The sequence below is a fragment of the Pseudophryne corroboree genome, chromosome 9 (genome assembly GCF_028390025.1).
Source record: "Pseudophryne corroboree isolate aPseCor3 chromosome 9, aPseCor3.hap2, whole genome shotgun sequence".
Classification (NCBI taxonomy): domain Eukaryota; kingdom Metazoa; phylum Chordata; class Amphibia; order Anura; family Myobatrachidae; genus Pseudophryne; species Pseudophryne corroboree.
Genome location: NC_086452.1, coordinates 69,424,065 through 69,443,229, shown reverse-complemented (window position 1 = coordinate 69,443,229; position 19,165 = coordinate 69,424,065). Strand labels below are relative to the sequence as shown.

General features: G+C 45.8%; 1 protein-coding gene across 3 annotated transcripts in view; it reads left to right on the top strand.

Annotated features, from left to right (window-relative positions):
- The window catches only part of MAST2 (microtubule associated serine/threonine kinase 2), a 128,044-nt gene extending 110,174 nt beyond the window's left edge, over window positions 1-17,870 (top strand). For all 3 annotated transcript variants that reach the window (XM_063939496.1, XM_063939495.1, XM_063939497.1), the window contains 15 exons: window positions 83-291; window positions 1,265-1,403; window positions 1,933-2,065; window positions 2,174-2,339; window positions 4,842-4,943; window positions 5,034-5,156; window positions 5,770-5,879; window positions 6,626-6,777; window positions 7,247-7,539; window positions 7,908-8,111; window positions 8,349-8,575; window positions 8,751-8,873; window positions 9,812-9,948; window positions 13,303-13,490; window positions 14,140-17,870. In XM_063939496.1, coding sequence (XP_063795566.1) covers window positions 83-291; window positions 1,265-1,403; window positions 1,933-2,065; window positions 2,174-2,339; window positions 4,842-4,943; window positions 5,034-5,156; window positions 5,770-5,879; window positions 6,626-6,777; window positions 7,247-7,539; window positions 7,908-8,111; window positions 8,349-8,575; window positions 8,751-8,873; window positions 9,812-9,948; window positions 13,303-13,490; window positions 14,140-15,986 — 4,153 coding nt within the window. In that variant the 3' untranslated portion in view covers window positions 15,987-17,870. The remainder of the gene's footprint in view (window positions 1-82; window positions 292-1,264; window positions 1,404-1,932; window positions 2,066-2,173; window positions 2,340-4,841; window positions 4,944-5,033; window positions 5,157-5,769; window positions 5,880-6,625; window positions 6,778-7,246; window positions 7,540-7,907; window positions 8,112-8,348; window positions 8,576-8,750; window positions 8,874-9,811; window positions 9,949-13,302; window positions 13,491-14,139) is intronic.
- Window positions 17,871-19,165: the final 1,295 nt, after the last annotated feature.

Below are 19,165 nucleotides of genomic sequence, written 5' to 3'. Positions count from 1 at the left end.
GTAAAAGAATTATGGATGGCGACAGTATTCCTGTTATGGTGACATACTGGTGGGGTGTTAACGTCAAATGTGTCCTCTCCAGGGCGGTGTATTTGGTACGACACAAGGGAACCCGGCAGAGATTTGCTATGAAGAAGATAAATAAGCAGAATTTAATCCTGAGGAACCAGATCCAGCAAGCGTTCGTGGAGAGGGACATCCTCACCTTTGCGGAGAACCCCTTCGTGGTCAGCATGTTCTGTTCATTCGAGACCAAGCGCCACCTGTGTATGGTCATGGAATATGTGGAAGGTGTGTCCCACTGTCATACCATCTGTGTGTTCAATTTGAGCTTAGAATACAGTAGTACCAGTTTAAGCTTAGAACATGCATGGCGTTATGACGGGAGAGATGGTAGAGAGGGTGCATCTCATCTGTATCACAGGACCAAAAAGAGAATGGAAATCCCCCAGGAATTGCTTCTAGCACTCAGACAGAGAGAGAGAGGGGGCCTTCCTACCTCTGTGTCTGTCTGTTTTTACCCAGTTTTGTTCTATTACTGTTGTTCTAATTGTAAAGCGCAACGGAATATGCTGCGCTATATAAGAAACTGTTAATAAATAAATAATCCCGGCTGCCAGAATGTCGGCAGGGGGACAAGCGAACCAAAAACCCATTACGGGCTCGCTGCGATCGCCACAGGTTCTATTCCCACTCTATGGGGGTTTTCAATTGAAGTCTGAACTGCCGTCTTGTCGGAAAGACAGCAGTTTCCGACTTTTGTAGGTCGGAAACTGTTCCGACCTACTCAATCCTCCTGCCGTTTTTTCCGACAAGTCAGCAATCCCGACTTGTCGGAAAACACGTGGATTGGCGGAATATCCGCCGATCCACGTGTTTTGTCAGAACCGTGGTCAAATACGACCGGTTTTAACCCCATTTCCGACAATGTCAATCCGACGTTAAAAAAAAGTCGGATTGGCATTGTCGGGAACGGCCAAATGAATACTCAAATGTCGGATCCTTTCCGTTGGAAAGAATCTGACATCAATTGAATACACCCCTATGGGTGTCGGGAACACCCATGAGTGGGAATAGGCCTGGGCCCCCTGCCGGCATTGTGGTGGTCGGGATCCCAGCGTCGGTATGCTGACCGCCGGGATCCCGACCACTGGGATGGTGACCGCATCCCATTTAAAAGCCATCCCTCAGTGAAATGGATCTGGTGGACTTAGCTACTCTGTGTACATACTGTATTAACACTGGGATATTTCTTCTGGCACAGGCGGCGACTGCGCCACGCTTCTGAAGAACATTGGGGCGCTTCCTGTGGATATGGCCAGGATGTATTTTGCAGAAACTGTTCTGGCGTTAGAATATCTTCATAATTATGGGATTGTCCACCGGGATCTGAAACCAGATAAGTATGTACAAATACTTTATTTTCCTCCAGCATGATTACAGGACATTCCTCATATGTAACATACAGATGTGACCTCATACATCTTGCCTCAATACGCCACGCAGCGGGAGATACCTGGCGTGAGTCAGCTGACAGGTCCCATGCTACTCCATTGGCGTCGGCTATGCGAATAGAACGCAGAGGCAGCCAATGCTGATTTAAATTATATGCGGAATGCCTATATTCATTCTGCGTCTATATCTGCATGTGAAATGGTATATTTCAGTGTTTTTTAGGCAGCTATGGCCAGTTGCACACAGAATATAGTCATGCCGCATATACTGTTAATCAGCATAAGTGCTTGCGCATCCTATTTGCACAGCGTGCGAATAACTTGCATTTTAATGGAAAAAGTTGCACAAAAAGATGCTGGGCGCTACCAAGTTACTCCACGGCATGGCGTGACTATAAGGGCTGGTAACGTACCAGGAGGCTAGATGTACGTGGACTTACTATTCATGTTAATTCTGTCCCCTTATCACTCCCCCCAGTCTCCTTATTACCTCTATGGGGCACGTTAAACTGACCGATTTTGGGCTCTCTAAGATCGGGTTGATGAGCCTGACCACAAATCTGTACGAGGGTCACATTGAGAAGGACACAAGAGAGTTCCTGGATAAACAAGTGAGTCGGGCATTATGTTACAGCTCCATGCATATGTGGTAATGTTATGAGATCGTAAAACCATTTTTGGGCGTGTCTCCCATATATTCCATTGTACCTTTTCCCCAGGTTTGTGGTACCCCAGAGTACATTGCTCCTGAGGTGATCCTGAGACAGGGTTATGGAAAGCCCGTGGACTGGTGGGCGATGGGCGTCATTCTTTACGAATTTTTAGTTGGCTGTGTCCCGTTCTTTGGAGACACCCCAGAGGAGCTGTTTGGCCAGGTGATTAGTGGTAAGTGGTCCAATCCTCTATGCACTGCTCTGTGTTGTCCAGCATTTTATCATTGTATGACCAAAATTTGGTGCAAGCGCTTAATAAGTGGTTGTCTCGTGAACACCCGAACTACAGACTTAGGGGGTCCTTCTGACCCGATCGCACGCTGCAGTTTTTCGCAGCATAGCGATCGGGTCAGAACTGCGTCGGCGCCGCTGTGCGCCGGCGCATGGCCGCCCGTCGCTGCGCTACGATCGCCTCTGCCTGATTGACAGTCAGAGGCGGTCGATGGGCAGGAGGGGGCGAAACGGTGGCGTTTGGCCGCCGTTTTGTGGGCGCAGTCCGGCCAACGCAGGCGTGGCCGGACTGTGCGGGGAGTGGCCCGCAGCAGCTGCGAGATGTCGCACGCAGCCGCTGCATGCCGGGGATCGAAGAGTAGCTCCCGGCCAGCACGCTAAAGCTGCGCTGGTCGGGAGCTACTCTTGAACTGCGAAGGCATCACCGCTGTGCCTTTGCACTTCTGCGGGGGGGGGGGGGGGGGGAGCGGCACTGACATGCGTGGCGGTCTAGCCCTGTGCTGGGCGTCCACCCGCATGTCTGAGTTCATGATCGTAGCTGTGCTAAATTTAGCACAGCTACGATCAACTCGGAATGACCCCCTTAGTACACAAAATATAGGAGGGGTGCTTCTGTTTTTTTGTCAGTAACATCATTCTTCGTATTGCGCGTACGTGTGTTTATTAAGAGTTCCCATATGTTGATAGGTGCTTAGTTTTCTAGCCAAGAATAAGTTGTTTTCCTCTGTTATCCGCTGTTTAGGGCTTAGTGATTCCCTGCATCTCCTTAAGTTTATTGAAGAGACAGGAAACGGGGCTCATTGGGGAAAGCGCTCTCTGCTTATCCAGTTCTTATTTCAAATATCTTTTCATTAATACAGTTTCTAAAGGTTGAATCCCAACTATTTCCAATGTAACAGGTTAAACTGGGAAATCTGAATAGATGTAGCCATTTACAATCAAACTGTCCCTGGGTTTCTGCAAAGCTGAAAATGTTTTATGATTAGCACAGAGGGGGGCACAGAATGAGCGGTCTTCTGTCTGACCCCCGCCGTTAGACTTTATAAAGGGCGATCTGGCAGAATACGATGAGATGATCACCCTGTGGAGAGTAGCGATTGAGGTCTGTGACTCCAACAGAGAGGTGGATGGTCCGTTGGATATAGTCAGTACATGATAAGACATCTCTCAGCCCATGGAAATAGGGCTTTTTGTGTGTGCAAAATGCATCGGAAATACTGTGGCCAGGATACATTAGATTGTGAAAACTTTGCATTCTCTCTCAATCACATGAGAACAGGTGACACAGAAGAGATGTCACTACAGAGATTTTACTAAATGGACCCATTGCATGGTAAATGCATGTTTTCTGCTTGTGTAATACTGGCACAGTGTAAGCAGACATACTGCAGCGGTGTTACTCCAATAGCCACGTCTGACATTGAGCAACCTACGGAAGCCCATGTCTGTGTTTTCCTGATCTTTTAATTTGACGACTGGTGAACGCGTTTGTATCCTGGTCAGTGACGCAGTGATAACGCACCAGCCAATCAATACAGGTTTGAAAAATGACAGTTGGGAGCTGGTTGGCTGGTGCGTTATCGCTAGGGTGGCCAATCCCGGGATCGGCGGGATCCCAGCCTAAAATTGTCCCGGATTGGCTCTTCCAATCCCGGGGATTACGGTATTGGCACCACCTTAGTTATTTCTATGCTGGACAGCATTGAGCGTCCTCAGGAGGCTTGGATGCTGCCCGGCTTCCCCTGCTCAATTCCCCCTCGTCCAGGCGGTAAACGCTGTGCAGCGTGACATGAAGTCAGAGGTCACGCTGCCCGCCCACCGGACCTCACCGCCGCCCTGCACCTCCAGCAAGCGGCCCATCCTCCCTCCCATCTGTTTAGGGTTAGCTATGTGGATTGGGAAGGGAAGGGGGGGTTGGACACTGAAAAGAAGCCAATCCCGGTAATCCCGGGATTGATAATTTTTCAATCCCGATTCCCGAGATTGAAAAAATGGCCCTGAATTGGCCTCCCTAGTTATCATCTTCCACTTACCACTGCTTTATCACTTCTCCAGGTTTAATACATTTGTTTGATATGTCTTAAATGTACTTTTGGTGTATTGTATTCAAGTTCATATCCTTGTAATATCCTTTTATTACATACTATAGGATTATTCCGTACCTACTGGGTTCCCAGTGGCACTTACCGGCCACTCTTACAGCAATATAGACACTACACAGTTAATGTGGAAGTCCTCTGCTGATATTACTCTTATTTATAAGTACAAAGTATCCTGTGTAGTTTATCATCCACCTAACACAGTATTGTTAAGTGCACAATTTCGGCTCTCGTGGAAGTGCCTCTCTGCTGTATTGCATGTACTAATACCAGCCTGGTATGTGGGTGTAGCAAACCATTAATATGATTATCTGCTTATATTTGGTTCTTCTGTTTTCTTCCAGATGAGATTGCGTGGCCAGAGGGGGAGGATGCTCTACCGGCTGATTCTCAGGATCTCATCTCCAAATGCCTCCGCCAAAGCCCCCTGGAGCGTATGGGAACAGGTTTGTCCTCCTGCACTTGTCCTGCTACAGTTCTCCCTCTGTAACCCTGGCTGCCGGCTCTGCACACTGACCACACTCCTCTTTTTGCAGGTGGAACCTTTGAGGTCAAGCAGCACCGATTCTTCAAGGACCTGGACTGGAACGGGCTGCTTCGGCAAAAAGCAGAGTTTATCCCCCAGCTGGAATCGGAAGATGACACCAGTTATTTTGACAGTAAGGAAAATTATTGCAGACTAATAATTTTTGCAGACTCTTGGTGATTCTTTAATTTGTAAATCATACACTGACATGGTAGTGATTACGTGTGTGGTTGCCGTGTCCTCATACACTGACGTGTTGGCGATTGGATGATGTATGTAATTTACATAGAAACAGAATTTGATGGCAGAACAGAACCACTTGGCCCGTCTAGTCTACCCTAAACACATGTACATGTATCGGGAGCCAGTTAACCTGCCAGGATATTTTCGGATTGTGGGAGGAAAGTGGAGTACTCAGAGATATTCACTCAAGCACGGGGAGAACATACAAACTCTGTGGTTGGAACTAAACCCAAGACAGTGCTATGCTAACCAATTATACCATCCATGATTTCTTTCTGCATCCTCCTATACTTACATGTTTGCTGTGATGTGTGTGTGTGATTAATGCTTTCTTATACGCTGACATGTTGGCGATGACGCGTGGTACCTGTGTCCTCATACGCTAACATGTTACTTAAGACGTGTGTAATGGCAAACTTACATACTGACCTGTTGATGAGTTGGGACACGTATGCTTATTGCATGTCTCCTCTTAACACTGCGACGTATTGTTGATCACACAGCTCGCTCAGAAAGGTATCAGCACATGGACTCTGAGGAGGAGGACGATACCAACGATGAAGATCGTGTGGAGATAAGACAGTTCTCCTCCTGTTCCCCCAGGTTCAATAAGGTAAAAATATCTCCCTGTCTGCTTAATTTAACCGCTACAAATGTGTCCTCCCAAATCCTTGCTGCAGTCACGATAAACAGCCCTTCTAGCCGAGCCTAGTTGTGAGCGTGTTTACGAACTCCGGGCGTCTGTTTGTGCGTTTTTCCCTGGGCAGCTGTTAATGTCTGACTTTTTTTTTTTTTTTTGCAGAAAACTAATCTTATTCGCATCGCTATATGAAAGTCTACTATGTATTTCCTGGAAAACTCTGTAGCATTTCGTTTGCGGATACAGCCGCAGTCGCACACAAGAATATAGGCAGAGTCTGCTTGTGTGCGTAGCGATGCGAAGAAGACTCTTTTTCTGTAAATAAATTTTTTTTTAAAAACCTCGATCTAAAGCTTCATTGTGGTCGCACCCCTGCCGGCATTCTGGCGCATGGGATGCCGGTATACTGATATTATGCATCCCATATCGATCCCATGCTTAGCTTGCAGTGCTCCTACAGCCTGTGCTCTATTTTACACATCACTGGTAATTGGACTGGACCCTTAACTACCACTCACATCCGCCTTTCTTCTCTCTGGTGCAGACTAGTTAAACCAGTGTATAGAATTGCTGCTATTCACATCGTGTTCTGAAATTGGCACTGACTGTTACAGCAGGGGCAGTCATTTTTGCGCTGATCCAACAGTTAGGAGCCTGTAGAGGAACAGTTTAATAGGAGCCGCAGTGCGAGATGTAACCACTCCCCCTTTTACCTCCAGGTGTACAGCAGTATGGAGCGTCTATCGATCCAGGAGGAGAGGGTCCCACCCCCGACCAAGCGTAGTCTCAGCGAGGAGAAGGACGACAAGTTAGACTGCTTGGGGGGGCTAAAGAACAGAGACCGGGGCTGGGTGATTGGATCCCCTGAAATGTAAAGATTTCCTCATTATTGTAAAATGTTTACAGGTTTTCAGAAATCATCTTGAAGGAAATTTGGGACCATTGTTTAACGCAAAGTAAAATGAATTCAAGAATATAAACAATGGTAGAATTTTCAGTTAATCATTTATTACCACCACCTAATCCACAGTATTTATACGCTTCTGCCTCTTCCCATGTATCTTGTGCAAGACATACAGAAATATTTAAGTATAATTGTTGCTGTGAACACATAAGGGTTGGGCTGCCTACGTTTAATTCAATTTGCAGGTTTCATTAATTTGCTACAACAGCATTAGTTGTAAAATCTATTATACAGATATATATAGTAATCACTTTTTATAATAAAACCATTATTTTCCAAGAAAGCAAAGTATTAGATTGAATGCAGATACCGTGTGAGCCCCCTGTAACCTACGGTTAGGATAATTGTCTCCAATCTGCACATTCTCTCTGTTTAGCCTCCGCAAACGCCTTTCCACCTCCGAGTCTTCGCACACCGAGAGTGATTCCAGCCCTCCCCTCACCGTGCGCAGACGCTGCTCCGGCCTGGTGGACATGCCACGCTTCGCCATCACATCTGACGAGGCGCGGCACAAAAATACATCAACGCCAACCTCCTTCCCCGCAGAAGGGTCTGGGCTTCCCCTTCTGCAGCAGCCTGTGGAGCGAGAGCTGAAACTGGATGAAGATTCGGTGGCAACTACACCATCGTCAACCATCAGCAACATCAGTAGCTCCACAACACTGACAGGTAATTACCACGTTATTAGACTATTGCTGCTTTTATTCCATGAAGCCATCTAGAAATCGCTTCATTCCTTTGAGTGTATTTCCTCCTAGAACTGATGCTTTAGAAGTAAAATCTGCTCTTAGAAGGGTCATCAGGAGCCGGGACAATCCCATGTCTGCCAGCCACTATTGGCTGCTACCAGTATGACTGTCTTTATGTTGGCCACCAACAGCACAATGGCGTGAAGCGAGCGGATCAGCGGCCGTCAGGCATCAGACCCAGGGCCTTTTAGCGATGCGCTGATTCCATATGTTAGGAGTAAATGCAAACCTTCTTCATTAGGATGAGTAGATTTACTACCTCCCATGACTGTTTCCTGTGATTCACAGCCGGCAGTGCGGCGGATGCCTCCGATCTGAGCTGCAACATTACCCCCGACTTCACCACCCCGAATGCAATCAGCGACTTGGCTGTGAGGAGAGCCCGGCACAGACTGCTATCGGGGGACTCGGGAGAAAAGCGCACTTCCAGACCGGTCAATAAAGTGATCAAGTCTGCCTCAGCCACTGCCCTCTCTCTAATGATCCCCTCCGGTATGGAAGCCAGTGTTTGTTCCCCAACTGTACATTGTATTCTCCCAGATTTATTTTCCAGTCATCCCCGCCTTGGGAGGGTGCTGTTTGCTAATTGTCATTTTATAAAGGAGAAATGTTTTCCGTGAGATGCCATGCGCTTTGTTCATTGACCATAGCCGGACATCCTTTGGAACATATGATAGTAACTATTGCTTTGGTTTAAGTACAAGTAATAATATTTCTTTTTTCTTCCAGATCATCATATGTGTTCTCCTCTCGCGAGCCCAATGTCTCCACATTCCCTGTCCTCCAACCCTTCCTCGCGAGATTCTTCCCCAAGTAGAGATTTCTCTCCCGCTGTCTCCCACCTTAAGCCTCCAATCCTCATACATCGTGCAGGGAAAAAATATGGCTTCACCCTTCGAGCCATTCGCGTGTACATGGGGGAGAGTGACGTCTACACTGTCCATCATATGGTCTGGGTGCGTATATACCTTATTATAACTCTCTTGGCTATTCAAAGGCCCTTTAAAGCAATTGTAACACAAACACACTAGTCTATAGTGCTTTGCTAGAGAATATATCTCTTATTAAGATTGCTGCTCATTAATGGTATTTTCTAAACTTACCCTGACATATGTTGTGTTTCATTTAAAGCATGTTGAAGAGGACGGTCCTGCCAATGAGGCCGGTCTGCGAGAAGGCGACCTCATCACTCATGTTAATGGAGAACCAGTCCATGGTCTGGTCCATACAGAAGTTGTTCAACTAATCCTGAAGGTATTAAGATGCATTCTTCAAGAACTAGAATTACCCACAATGCTATGGGATTCGTGGAATTAGATCCAGTAACAAGACACTGTGATCTAATTCATGTTCTGCTCACATGTCTAATGCATGTAAATTAACGTGCAGCCAATCAGAGCACTAATATGTTCTCTAGACTTTAGCAATGTAGAGAATATTGACAAGACTTGAGCAAAATGCAGCCAATCAGAGAGTTCCAGTCTTGACGAGACTAAAAGCAGTTGGACCATATGAATGTAAACAAGAATAGAGCCAGTTGGAACTTCAGAATGTCCACAGTACTAGAACCACCCTAAAACAAATCGGAACATTCACAAAAGTGAACTGTAATAGAAACCGCAGCATATATATATAATTATTTGCTATGGTCTGTCCTGACCCCTATATGCGTGTGTATTGGGAGATGATTCATGTACTTCCCCTTCGATGGCGCTCACTACAAGGGGAAGGGGTAAGAATACAGAGCGGTGAGGGGGTGGGACAGCGGGCGGACCGAGGTGACCCTGCATGTTTGCGGTCCAATATACTAGTCTGTATTTATGTAAATGAGTTCCACAGCCGATGGTGTACTATAAAAGTGCCTTCCAAAGTGTTTATTAAGGTGAGACTTCACCAGCAGAAGTGGCAACAACTGTGTCACATGTGGCCGCAGGGCAGTATAGCTAGTATAACACTAGTCATAGGGCTTGTGCACAGTCGTGGTATTCTGTCTCTTCTGCCTGTTTTTTATGTAAGAATTAAGGGGAGGCAGAAACAGAGTTGAGAGAGACTGGGGCACTGCACATAGGTTTATAATAAAAATGGATGACACAGTAGGGACAGGGAAACAAGCGCATGTTCTCTGCTCCCTTGTCTGTGTGTTCACGACCTTCGTCTATTTCCTGTGGAAGTAAATTTGATTATTTTCACAGAGCGGGAGTAAAGTGTCCATTTCCACTACTCCTTTTGAGAATACTTCAATCAAAGTCGGACCAGCGCGGAAAGCCAGTCACAAGTCTAGGATGGCACGTCGCAACAAGAAGAGCAAAACCAAGGACGGGCAGGAGAGGTGAGTGCTGGCTCTAGATCTAGATATAGCTACCGCTATAATAGTTTTATTAATGTCATAACCTTGTGACTCATTGATACAGACAGTAATACCTATATGAGGTTCAGAGACTAGACCATGGGAATTGGGGAGCAAAAAATATTAAGTACTGGTGCTTCCTATAGAGCTGTATGAATTGGAATGCTGCTTCAATATAAATGCTGTACACTTGTTTTGAATATGAAGTGCAACAAGCAGTTATTCCCAAACTCTGTCCCCAGGAACCCCCTTGGTTTTCACTTCACCCAGCAGGTGCACAGGTGTATTCATTACTCACGGACACTTTTTAAAAGATCCACAGGTGCAGCTAATTATTTCACTGGTGATTTTGGGAGGAGACCTGGAAAACGTGAACTGTTAGGGGACCATGGGGACCCAGTTTAGAGGAAACTGCACTAGAGCATAATGATAACTTTAAATATATGTAAGGTGTTGGAAAGCGTGCAAAAGATAATAGTTATATGTATATAAGAATATATATTAACACACATCAGTGTTCCAAGAATTAAATTTTTTATGTAATAATGTAATGCGATTTCCAAATGATTATGCATATCAAACCCAAAGCACCACATATCAAGGTATCATCACTTTCATTATTTGGAACTACACCCAAATAATGAAAAAAAAAAAAAAAAAAAAAATTGGGGGGGTAATTTTTTTTGTTTACTGTCAGTAAAGCTTTAATCGGGTGCTCCAGTATGAAACACCAGCACCCACACTTACACTATGGGGTATATTCAATAAGAGTCGGGTCCATTCCGATATGCAGCTGTCGGAATGTTCCCAACAACCCCTATTCAAAGAGCGGCCAAATCCGACAGTCGGATTTGGCCGTTCCCGGTGTCTTGACCTGCTGCTGTCAGCGGCTGCGAGTGCGCTGACAGCGGCATCAGGGGGAGATATCTGCGGCGCCAGGGAAGGAGATGTCTGCAGCACTTTTTAAAGTCGGATTGAGATTGTCTGAAACGGGGCTAAAACCTGTCGGGTTTGACTCCGCTTCCGACAATGCGCGCTGATCGCAGCTGAAGCCACCGATCAGCGTGTATTCTGACAGCATTCCGACAAGTCGGGTTTCCCGACTTGTCGGAAAAAATGGGGCCGAAATGAATAGGTTGGAACCCTTTCCGACCTAAAACTGTCGGAAACTGCCGTCTTTCCGACAAGACGGCAGCTTCCGACAGTTATTGGATTCACCCCTATACCCAAGATAAATCAGTGATTGTCTGATTCGGTCACTGTAGATCCAAAGAACTAGAACTGTTAAGATGCGAGAGGATCACACACAAAAAGCTAACAGATTTTACAAACATAATCGGATGCAGTAACATGGGAAGAACAGACAGAACAACATATCACCAAGACTTGCATGCGTGGCTAGTCTAGCACAAGAGCATCTCTGGGATATACTGACGGCCATCATTTCATATACTGTATACACAGGGGTAGGGTCATAAATTACTTCAGTGCAAGGAACATGTCTCAGGTACACAGGTCAGTCTGCTATAGGTCAGGACCGTACAAGAATATACCGGTTAATTGGCAGATAGTCTCTCCTTGTTGGAATCAAGACCCTCCTGCACAAGGTTAAGATTTTGCAGCCATAAGGCCAGAGATGTGTGCTGAGCGATCTAGCACAGACCACTCATCACACATCTCTCCCCCTGCTCAGCACAGCGCAATGTGTGCTGAGCGATGGGGGGGGGGCTTATTTCTCCCAGCTGTGAAATGAGCGATGTACTAGATTGTGCCTTCATGCAGGCCAATCTAGCACTGGCGATAGCGCCGCAGATATAACATGTGCAGAGAGTTAGATTTGGGTTGAGTGTGTTCAATCTGAAATCTAAATTGCAGTGTAAAAATAAAGCAGCCAGTATTTACCCTGCACAGAAACAATATAACCCACCCAAATCTAACTCTCTCTGCACATGTTATATCTGCCCCACCTGCAGTGCACATGGGGGGTCATTCCGAGTTGTTCGCTCGCTAGCAGATTTTAGCAGCATTGCACACGCTAGGCCGCCGCCCTCTGGGAGTGTATCTTAGCTTAGCAGAATTGCGAACGAAAGATTAGCAGAATTGCGAATAAATAATTCTTAGCAGTTTCTGAGTAGCTCGAGACTTACTCCTACACTGCGATCAGCTCAGCCCGTTTCGTTCCTGGTTTGACGTCACAAACACGCCCTGCGTTCGGCCAGCCACTCCCCCTGTCTCCAGACACTCCCGCGTTTTAACCTGGCACGCCTGCGTTTTTCCGCACACTCCCTGAAAACGGCCAGTTTCCGCCCAGAAACACCCACTTCCTGTCAATCACACTCCGATCACTTCAATGATGAAAATTCTTTGTTCGGACGTGAGTAAATCTACTACGTTTTGTGCTAAAATACTTAGCGCACTGCGTACCATGCGCATGCGCATTTTTGCCTTAATCGCTCCGTTGCGAAAATCGGCAACGAGCGATCAACTCGGAATGACCCCCATGGTTTTGCCCAGCTGCTAACATATTTGCTGCTGCAAACAACTGTGAATTACCCCCATTGAGTCTCTATGGGAATACAGTGATATTATTCAACAGACAGTGAGGTTACATTTCACCGTTATGAAGCAACTGCACAAAACTGCATTTGCGGTGACATGCGATCACTGGCCTCTGCTGATTGCGATCAAATTGCACACATGGAAAATCTAGAAACAATTCAGATTTATTTAACTTTTTTTTTTCCTTAATAAAATTACATTATTATTATTATTGTTATTATTATTGTTAATATAATTAATACAGATAGGTCCTGCCTCATCCTTGCCACGATGCATTCGCACCTACACATTCATTGCGGCAGCGACTATTGTCAGTCGGCCGCGAATAGTCGCAGTTGTGAATGTGTAATGCAATCTCTATGGGGATGCATACGCCCCCATTCACGAGCACTGTTTTACCGATCGCATTGCTGCGAGTAGCCGCAACCACGACAAGGATTAGGCAGAACACATCTGTATGTTCCTATGTATTTTCTATTACATTTTTCCCAACATGTTACATCGTTACCAGTTATCTCTATGCACTGGCGTTTGCACTTCATAGTTCAGGTCCCTGATACAAGTACATGGAATACGGAACCTGGAACCTAAAGCACATTGCGGGATATAAATGTAGATTATTGTTATCACACTGGCAGTCCAAGGAAGTGTTTACTTGGACTATATAAAGGTTCCTCTTACAGTTACATTACTGGGGAATACGAGCTGTGCTAGGATTTGATAAGGATGTGAATAATTCTGAAATGTGACTCTCTCTTTATTTATGAATTTCTTCAGTAAGAAAAAGTCATCTTTGTTTCGGAAGATCACAAAGCAAGCATCACTTCTCCACACCAGCCGTAGCCTGACCTCCCTAAACCGCTCCCTCTCCTCCGGAGAGAGTGTGCCGGGATCTCCGACGCACGTCTTGTCCCCTCGCTCTCCAACCCAGAGCAGCCGGTCTCCTCCCGACTCTGCACACTCCGGTATGGTCACAGGTCCTGCAGCTTCTCCTTTGCAAGTTACTCATATGACATTGCAATGCAAAAACTGGCTAGGTCCATATTTTTTTTAATTATTATTAATTACAGATATGTCCCCATATTAGTGTCTTTTAAAACAGAAAATTCGAGTTTTGCCTTTGCAGTGAATAATTAACTGATACTGTATATTAAGCATTAGCCACTTTTTGGCGTTTCATGTCATCTACCCAGCGCTGTGATTTTTGGCCATATTCTCTTTTTATACTTTAAGATTGCTTACTAACTTGGTGCCCTCGTTGTTTGTTTTTTTCCATCTAATTTGCCAGATGATCGTTGTAATAACATAAAAACAACTCATTAGAGTTCACTTGAAACATGGGAGGAGATTTTTCAACGCTTGGAGAGAGAGAAAGTGCCAACCAATCAGCTTCTAGTTGTCATTTTACAGGCTGTGTTTGAAAATGACAGAAGCTGATTGGTTGGTGATTAATCTCTCTACAAGCTTTGGTCACTAGTACACTTCAGATATATTAATGTTATGACTGGAAGATGAATGCTTTTATCTCCCCCCCCCTATCGATTTATGTGTGGCTTTTCCGTGAATTCTGGTATAGCCCATGTAACACATTTTTATTTTACTTTTCCTCATCAGTGGGTGGAAACTCATCTCAGAGCAGTTCCCCAAGCTCCAGTGTTCCCAACTCCCCAGCCAGCTCTGGACATATCCGACCTAGTTCTCTACATGGGCTTGCTCCGAAGCTTCAACGGCAGTACCGGTCTCCTAGGAGGAAATCTGCTGGCAATATACCACTCTCCCCTTTGGCACATACCCCATCACCCACATCTCAGTCCACCTCTCCCCAGCGGTCTCCCTCCCCGTTACCAGGACATAGTCTTAGTAACTGCAACCTTCTGCACTCCTTTCCTGTTAAGCTGCATTCATCCCCACCCCTTGTCCGACAGATTTCACGGCCCAAGAGCGCAGAGCCTCCCAGATCTCCACTGCTGAAAAGGGTCCAGTCTGCCGAGAAGCTGTCTGGCTCGTTGTTATGTGAGAAGAAGCTGGCTTCCTCTCGTAAACACAGCCTGGACATCTCCCACTCAGACTTCAAAAAAGAGTTGATGCAGAGAGACTTAAGCCTGCAGTGTCTACCGGAGGCCATGAATGAGAGCAGCGGAGGAAAGCTTGGACTCGCCGAAAAGGGGACATTGCAGAAACCGTCTTCTCGAAAGCTTGGGGCCATTCGGCAAGACAGGGCGGAGAGAAGAGAGTCTCTGCAGAAACAGGAAGCTATACGAGAAGTGGATTCTTCAGAAGATGAAACAGATGATGGGTCAGAAGATAGCCAGGATGGAAGGAGACTAAATAGGTCATCATTTCACACTGACCAAGATTCGGGTTCCGGTTTCAGCGACGAGAAGGACTCCTTCCAAGTTCATCGCAAGAGCAGAACGGATGATGCCTCTTTCCTACCCCAGATCTTCAGGAGTAGAAGTGAACCTAAAGGACCATATGTCCTGGCTCCTGACTCCACTTCTCCCAAGTTATCCACCTGTAAATCTAAAACACTCCCAGAAACATACCTGGACAGAGCTGCTCAGTCAAAAACTCTAGAACACAAAGCAAATGTAACACATGAAAGAAAGGATGCAACCCCTAAACCACTCCAAGAAGGTAGCCAAGAGGATAGCCCACAAGGCTTTGAAGTGCAACCTGGTGTTGTCCATCTATTAGCCGACCATGTGAAGCAGCCCAGCAGTGGTACTAATGTACCCCTCGCAGAAAGTTTAGAAGAGCCTGAACATACTCAAGCTGATGTTCCTGTGAGATCCCCCACGCAGTCAGCACTTTCTCTTGCAGACATTTCAGAGCCTGACCCAGTACGCTGCCCCGCTGCTGTTGTACAGTACGTGTCTATTGTCAGCGACCATGGGCTGCAGAGACCTGAAACACAATGCACTTTACTAAATGAGGAGAACTTGCATCCTGGCAAAACAGGAGCTGTGTCCTGCTCCCCGGTGCTCAGTGACAAAGCTGCTGAGACTTCTCACGTTACCAAGGTGGCCAAAAGTGTCTTAGGACCAGTGAAGCTTCTCATACCCGGAACCAGGGAATACAGTGAGCAATGGGGAAGCAGGGAAAACTGTGTGAAGCAGAAGAGATCCACCATTTCACGATCGGAATCTGTGCAAGAGAACATAAGATCAGTTTGCGCTGAGGGGGTTTTCAGGACATGCTCGTCCCTCAGCGAGTGCACTGTGGCCGCTATATCCCGTCAGGGGGACTCTATACCCTTCACTGATAACTCTGAGCTCTCGCTAGTGTTTGGCGCTGTGGATCCTAGACAGGTTACGCCAATGCACACTGACGCTGCGGTGAGCTCCTGTTCACTCAGTGGGAAAGAGGGAAAGAAGACGCAAGAGAGAAGAAGCACAGAGACTGGGAATAGCCCCCAGAACTGTCCCCCATCGCATATGCATGTAGTGAAAAATACATAGCAGGCCCCAGTTATATGGGATGGGACTGCGCTACCCACTAGGATGAGAACTGTATATCTCTATGTAGATTACCGTTGGGGATTTGTTTTTCTGGTTTCATGTTGGAATTTTTGCTTCGACATTTCTCTGCCAGCGGGAAGGGGGTAATTGTACTTTTTGGGTCTGCGGAGTGATACCTCTCCCTGACACTGAGAGGGCTCCTGGCCGCAGTGTCCTAGTGATAACAGGGTGTTCTCCTCAATATGGGGAGTATTCTTCACAGTCGCACATTAAACATTCATGCAGAGAGCAACCCGTGTCAAGAAACTATTTCTTATGCACTTTTATGAGCAATATTTTTTATTTCAGAAAATCTGCAACACATTTCTGGAATATTTCAATATCCAATAATCCATCCCTCCCCCACCCCCCACCCCCCATTTTAAATTCAACATATCCCCTTGCTTAATCTCATAAGGCAAAATATGGTCCTATCTCCTGACTATCCCAAACAGTTCACACCCTTGTCATCTCTCTGACTATAATGTGTCGGTTTAGCACAATATACAGAATTATTTGCAGAGTTTACTGCTTGGCTCTCCTGAGACCAGGAATACAGTGTAATACAATATAATACAATGTGGCCGGCAGATTAATGAGATGCCAGTCCTGAAATCATTTCTCGCTACTACACAAAGGATAGCCAGGGTCACAGTGATTACATTTATAATTCAAGTGCTCCCTCGTCTGGTTGTAACTTGTAATAACCCAGTTCTGTGTAGTATTTTGTTTTTTAGAAGATTTTATTTTAAAATGAAAGGTACTTCTCCATGTTTACAGTTTTATAGACTTTACCGGTGAACAATGTCGCACAAGTATAAATAGCTAATTTAGTTGATTTGTAGTAAAGAAAAGATTGTGGTGACTGAAAGCGGAAAAAAGTTATTTAGCGTGAGACACTATTAGTAAAGTGTTAATCTGGGTTTACGGATGAGAATTAATTATCCTGCATCATATGTGTGGGTAGAATAGAGTCGCTGGCTTTCTGGTTTGTGTTCATGATACCGTAGAGAATGGCGCAGTGTTGTATCACATTATAGGGCAATGTTACAGCGTTGATGCAGGGAAGGATAGATTCTCTTTTCCATCCTGTAGCCCTGTCTGGGTCTCACTACCTAATGTCAGGTTCTATTGGGGCAATACATTTCTCCATACAGTGTAAAAGGCCATCTGCTAGAGGCGACTTTTATCAACCCTCTCTATCAGTGTATTAAATTCAGGCTTAATCATACTTAGTATTTATTACTTGCCATTGGCTGCAATTCAAAACCTGAGAAATGTATGGAATGTACATCCGGCAGATCTGAGAAAATCTGGGTGCAGATAGTAAGTTCCTCTCTATCTGTGCCCTGCACATCTGCCTCTACCCTTGGGGTGAGTGCTGACCTGAACCAACCTCTGACAGTAGCAACAAAAACCTTCTGTTTACGGCAATAGTGTTTACGTTTACCGCGCGCTGTGAACTGCGCAGCGCTCAGGGGTTCCTGTGGTGTCTCTCGTGAAGGCTCATGTGTTTTGTTTTTTTACATATATAAATATATATAAATATATTTTTTTTTCCATGAGCTAGTTGGATGTAGCGCTAGGAGTGCAGATAAACTTGTGGAGTTGAATGGTAGATTTGGGATGGGGGTGGGTGGGGAGTTCTTTTTTTAATTTTCAAGGAAAAAAAAATCTGAAAGATGTTGTTACTATTTCATGAAAGTTAAACTGAAGAAACTTGTTTGAGATTTTGGGTCGGAGATCTGATCCTGTAGATGTTGCTGGGAATTATGGTTGTGTGATTGCGGAATGGTGCGGAGCCTCCACTCACTGCATCCAATAAACTGATTTTTGCTTCTCTCAGTCTGTTCTCTTCTTTCACTAGTTGTTGTGAGAATGTTCTGTTTAATGGATTGAAGTGTAACTGGTCATCATTACTCCAACTGTCACATCGATCAGTCCACACGTGGCTGTAAGTCCACCTGGGCAACGGCTATCCGGCTGTTCTGGTGCATGTCGCCATCATAAGTGGGCGCACTCTGTAAACGCCAACAACTCCTTATGGCTGGTATACATAGACATGAAACAACCATTTGCCTTTAGTTTGGGATTACAGTAAAATGTAGATAGGACATTTGTCTTGCACAGTGCTGCAGGTGGTCAGAGAAGTAGCGTTCAGTATGTGCAGACCTATATGGGAAGTCTTAGGTTTCTAACGTGTGTCACAGTGTAGATGGGACATTTATGGACCCTAACAGCCGGGATGTGGTTATGTGCCACCGGTCACATTACCGACACTGGGATCCCAAACGCTGAATAGCTCGCTGGTCGGCAACAGAGACTATTCCCTCTCCTGGGTGTCCACATCCATAGAGTGGGACTATAACTTGTGGCGAGCCACCGAGCCCACAAGGGGCTTCGTTGGCTAGCTCCCCTCCGACTGCCCATCTAAAAGACGGTATTCCGTCGTCGGTATGGTGACGGCGTTTCCCAACCGCCGGTCACCCGAACGCAACTCTAACAACCAAAATGCCATATATATGTCAATACACTCAATCTTTTTCTTTTTCTCCCCCCATGAGAGTTGCTGCCAGTACTTACCAAAAGTTACACGTTAATACAAAATTAATAGTAGCTTCCACACTCTGGATACAGATGCGTTCTCGCTCATTATGCGTTTAATCCCCCGCCGTGATGCCCCCAGCTCTCGACAGCGATTATACACAGCTTGCCGAGCGCCGTCACAGCGTGTGACCGCTCCATTGATTACAATGGGAGCAGATATGTACGAACATGCCCTTGAACATTAACGAGCGCGCTATTCGGGTGCGGATGCCGGACACATCTGTACGTCTTATGACACTTATTCATTTCTGAAATAATTTAACTTTCAGTTTCTGGAACTACAGATGTGTCCTCACACACCTAGCCTCAATGCGCCATGTGTGGCGAGACACCTGGTGCGAGTGAGCCGTGCTGACTGTTTTTTTGTACAAATTTGCATTCTAATCACAATGCAAGGGAACTGCTTCACAAGTCTGCATGGATTTATTTAATATACAACACTTGTATATCTGTGTGCAACTGAGTCTGTATATGAAGCGCTACTTGGCTTGGAAAAATAAAAAGCCGCGAGCGCTACATCGTAGCACTTTGTA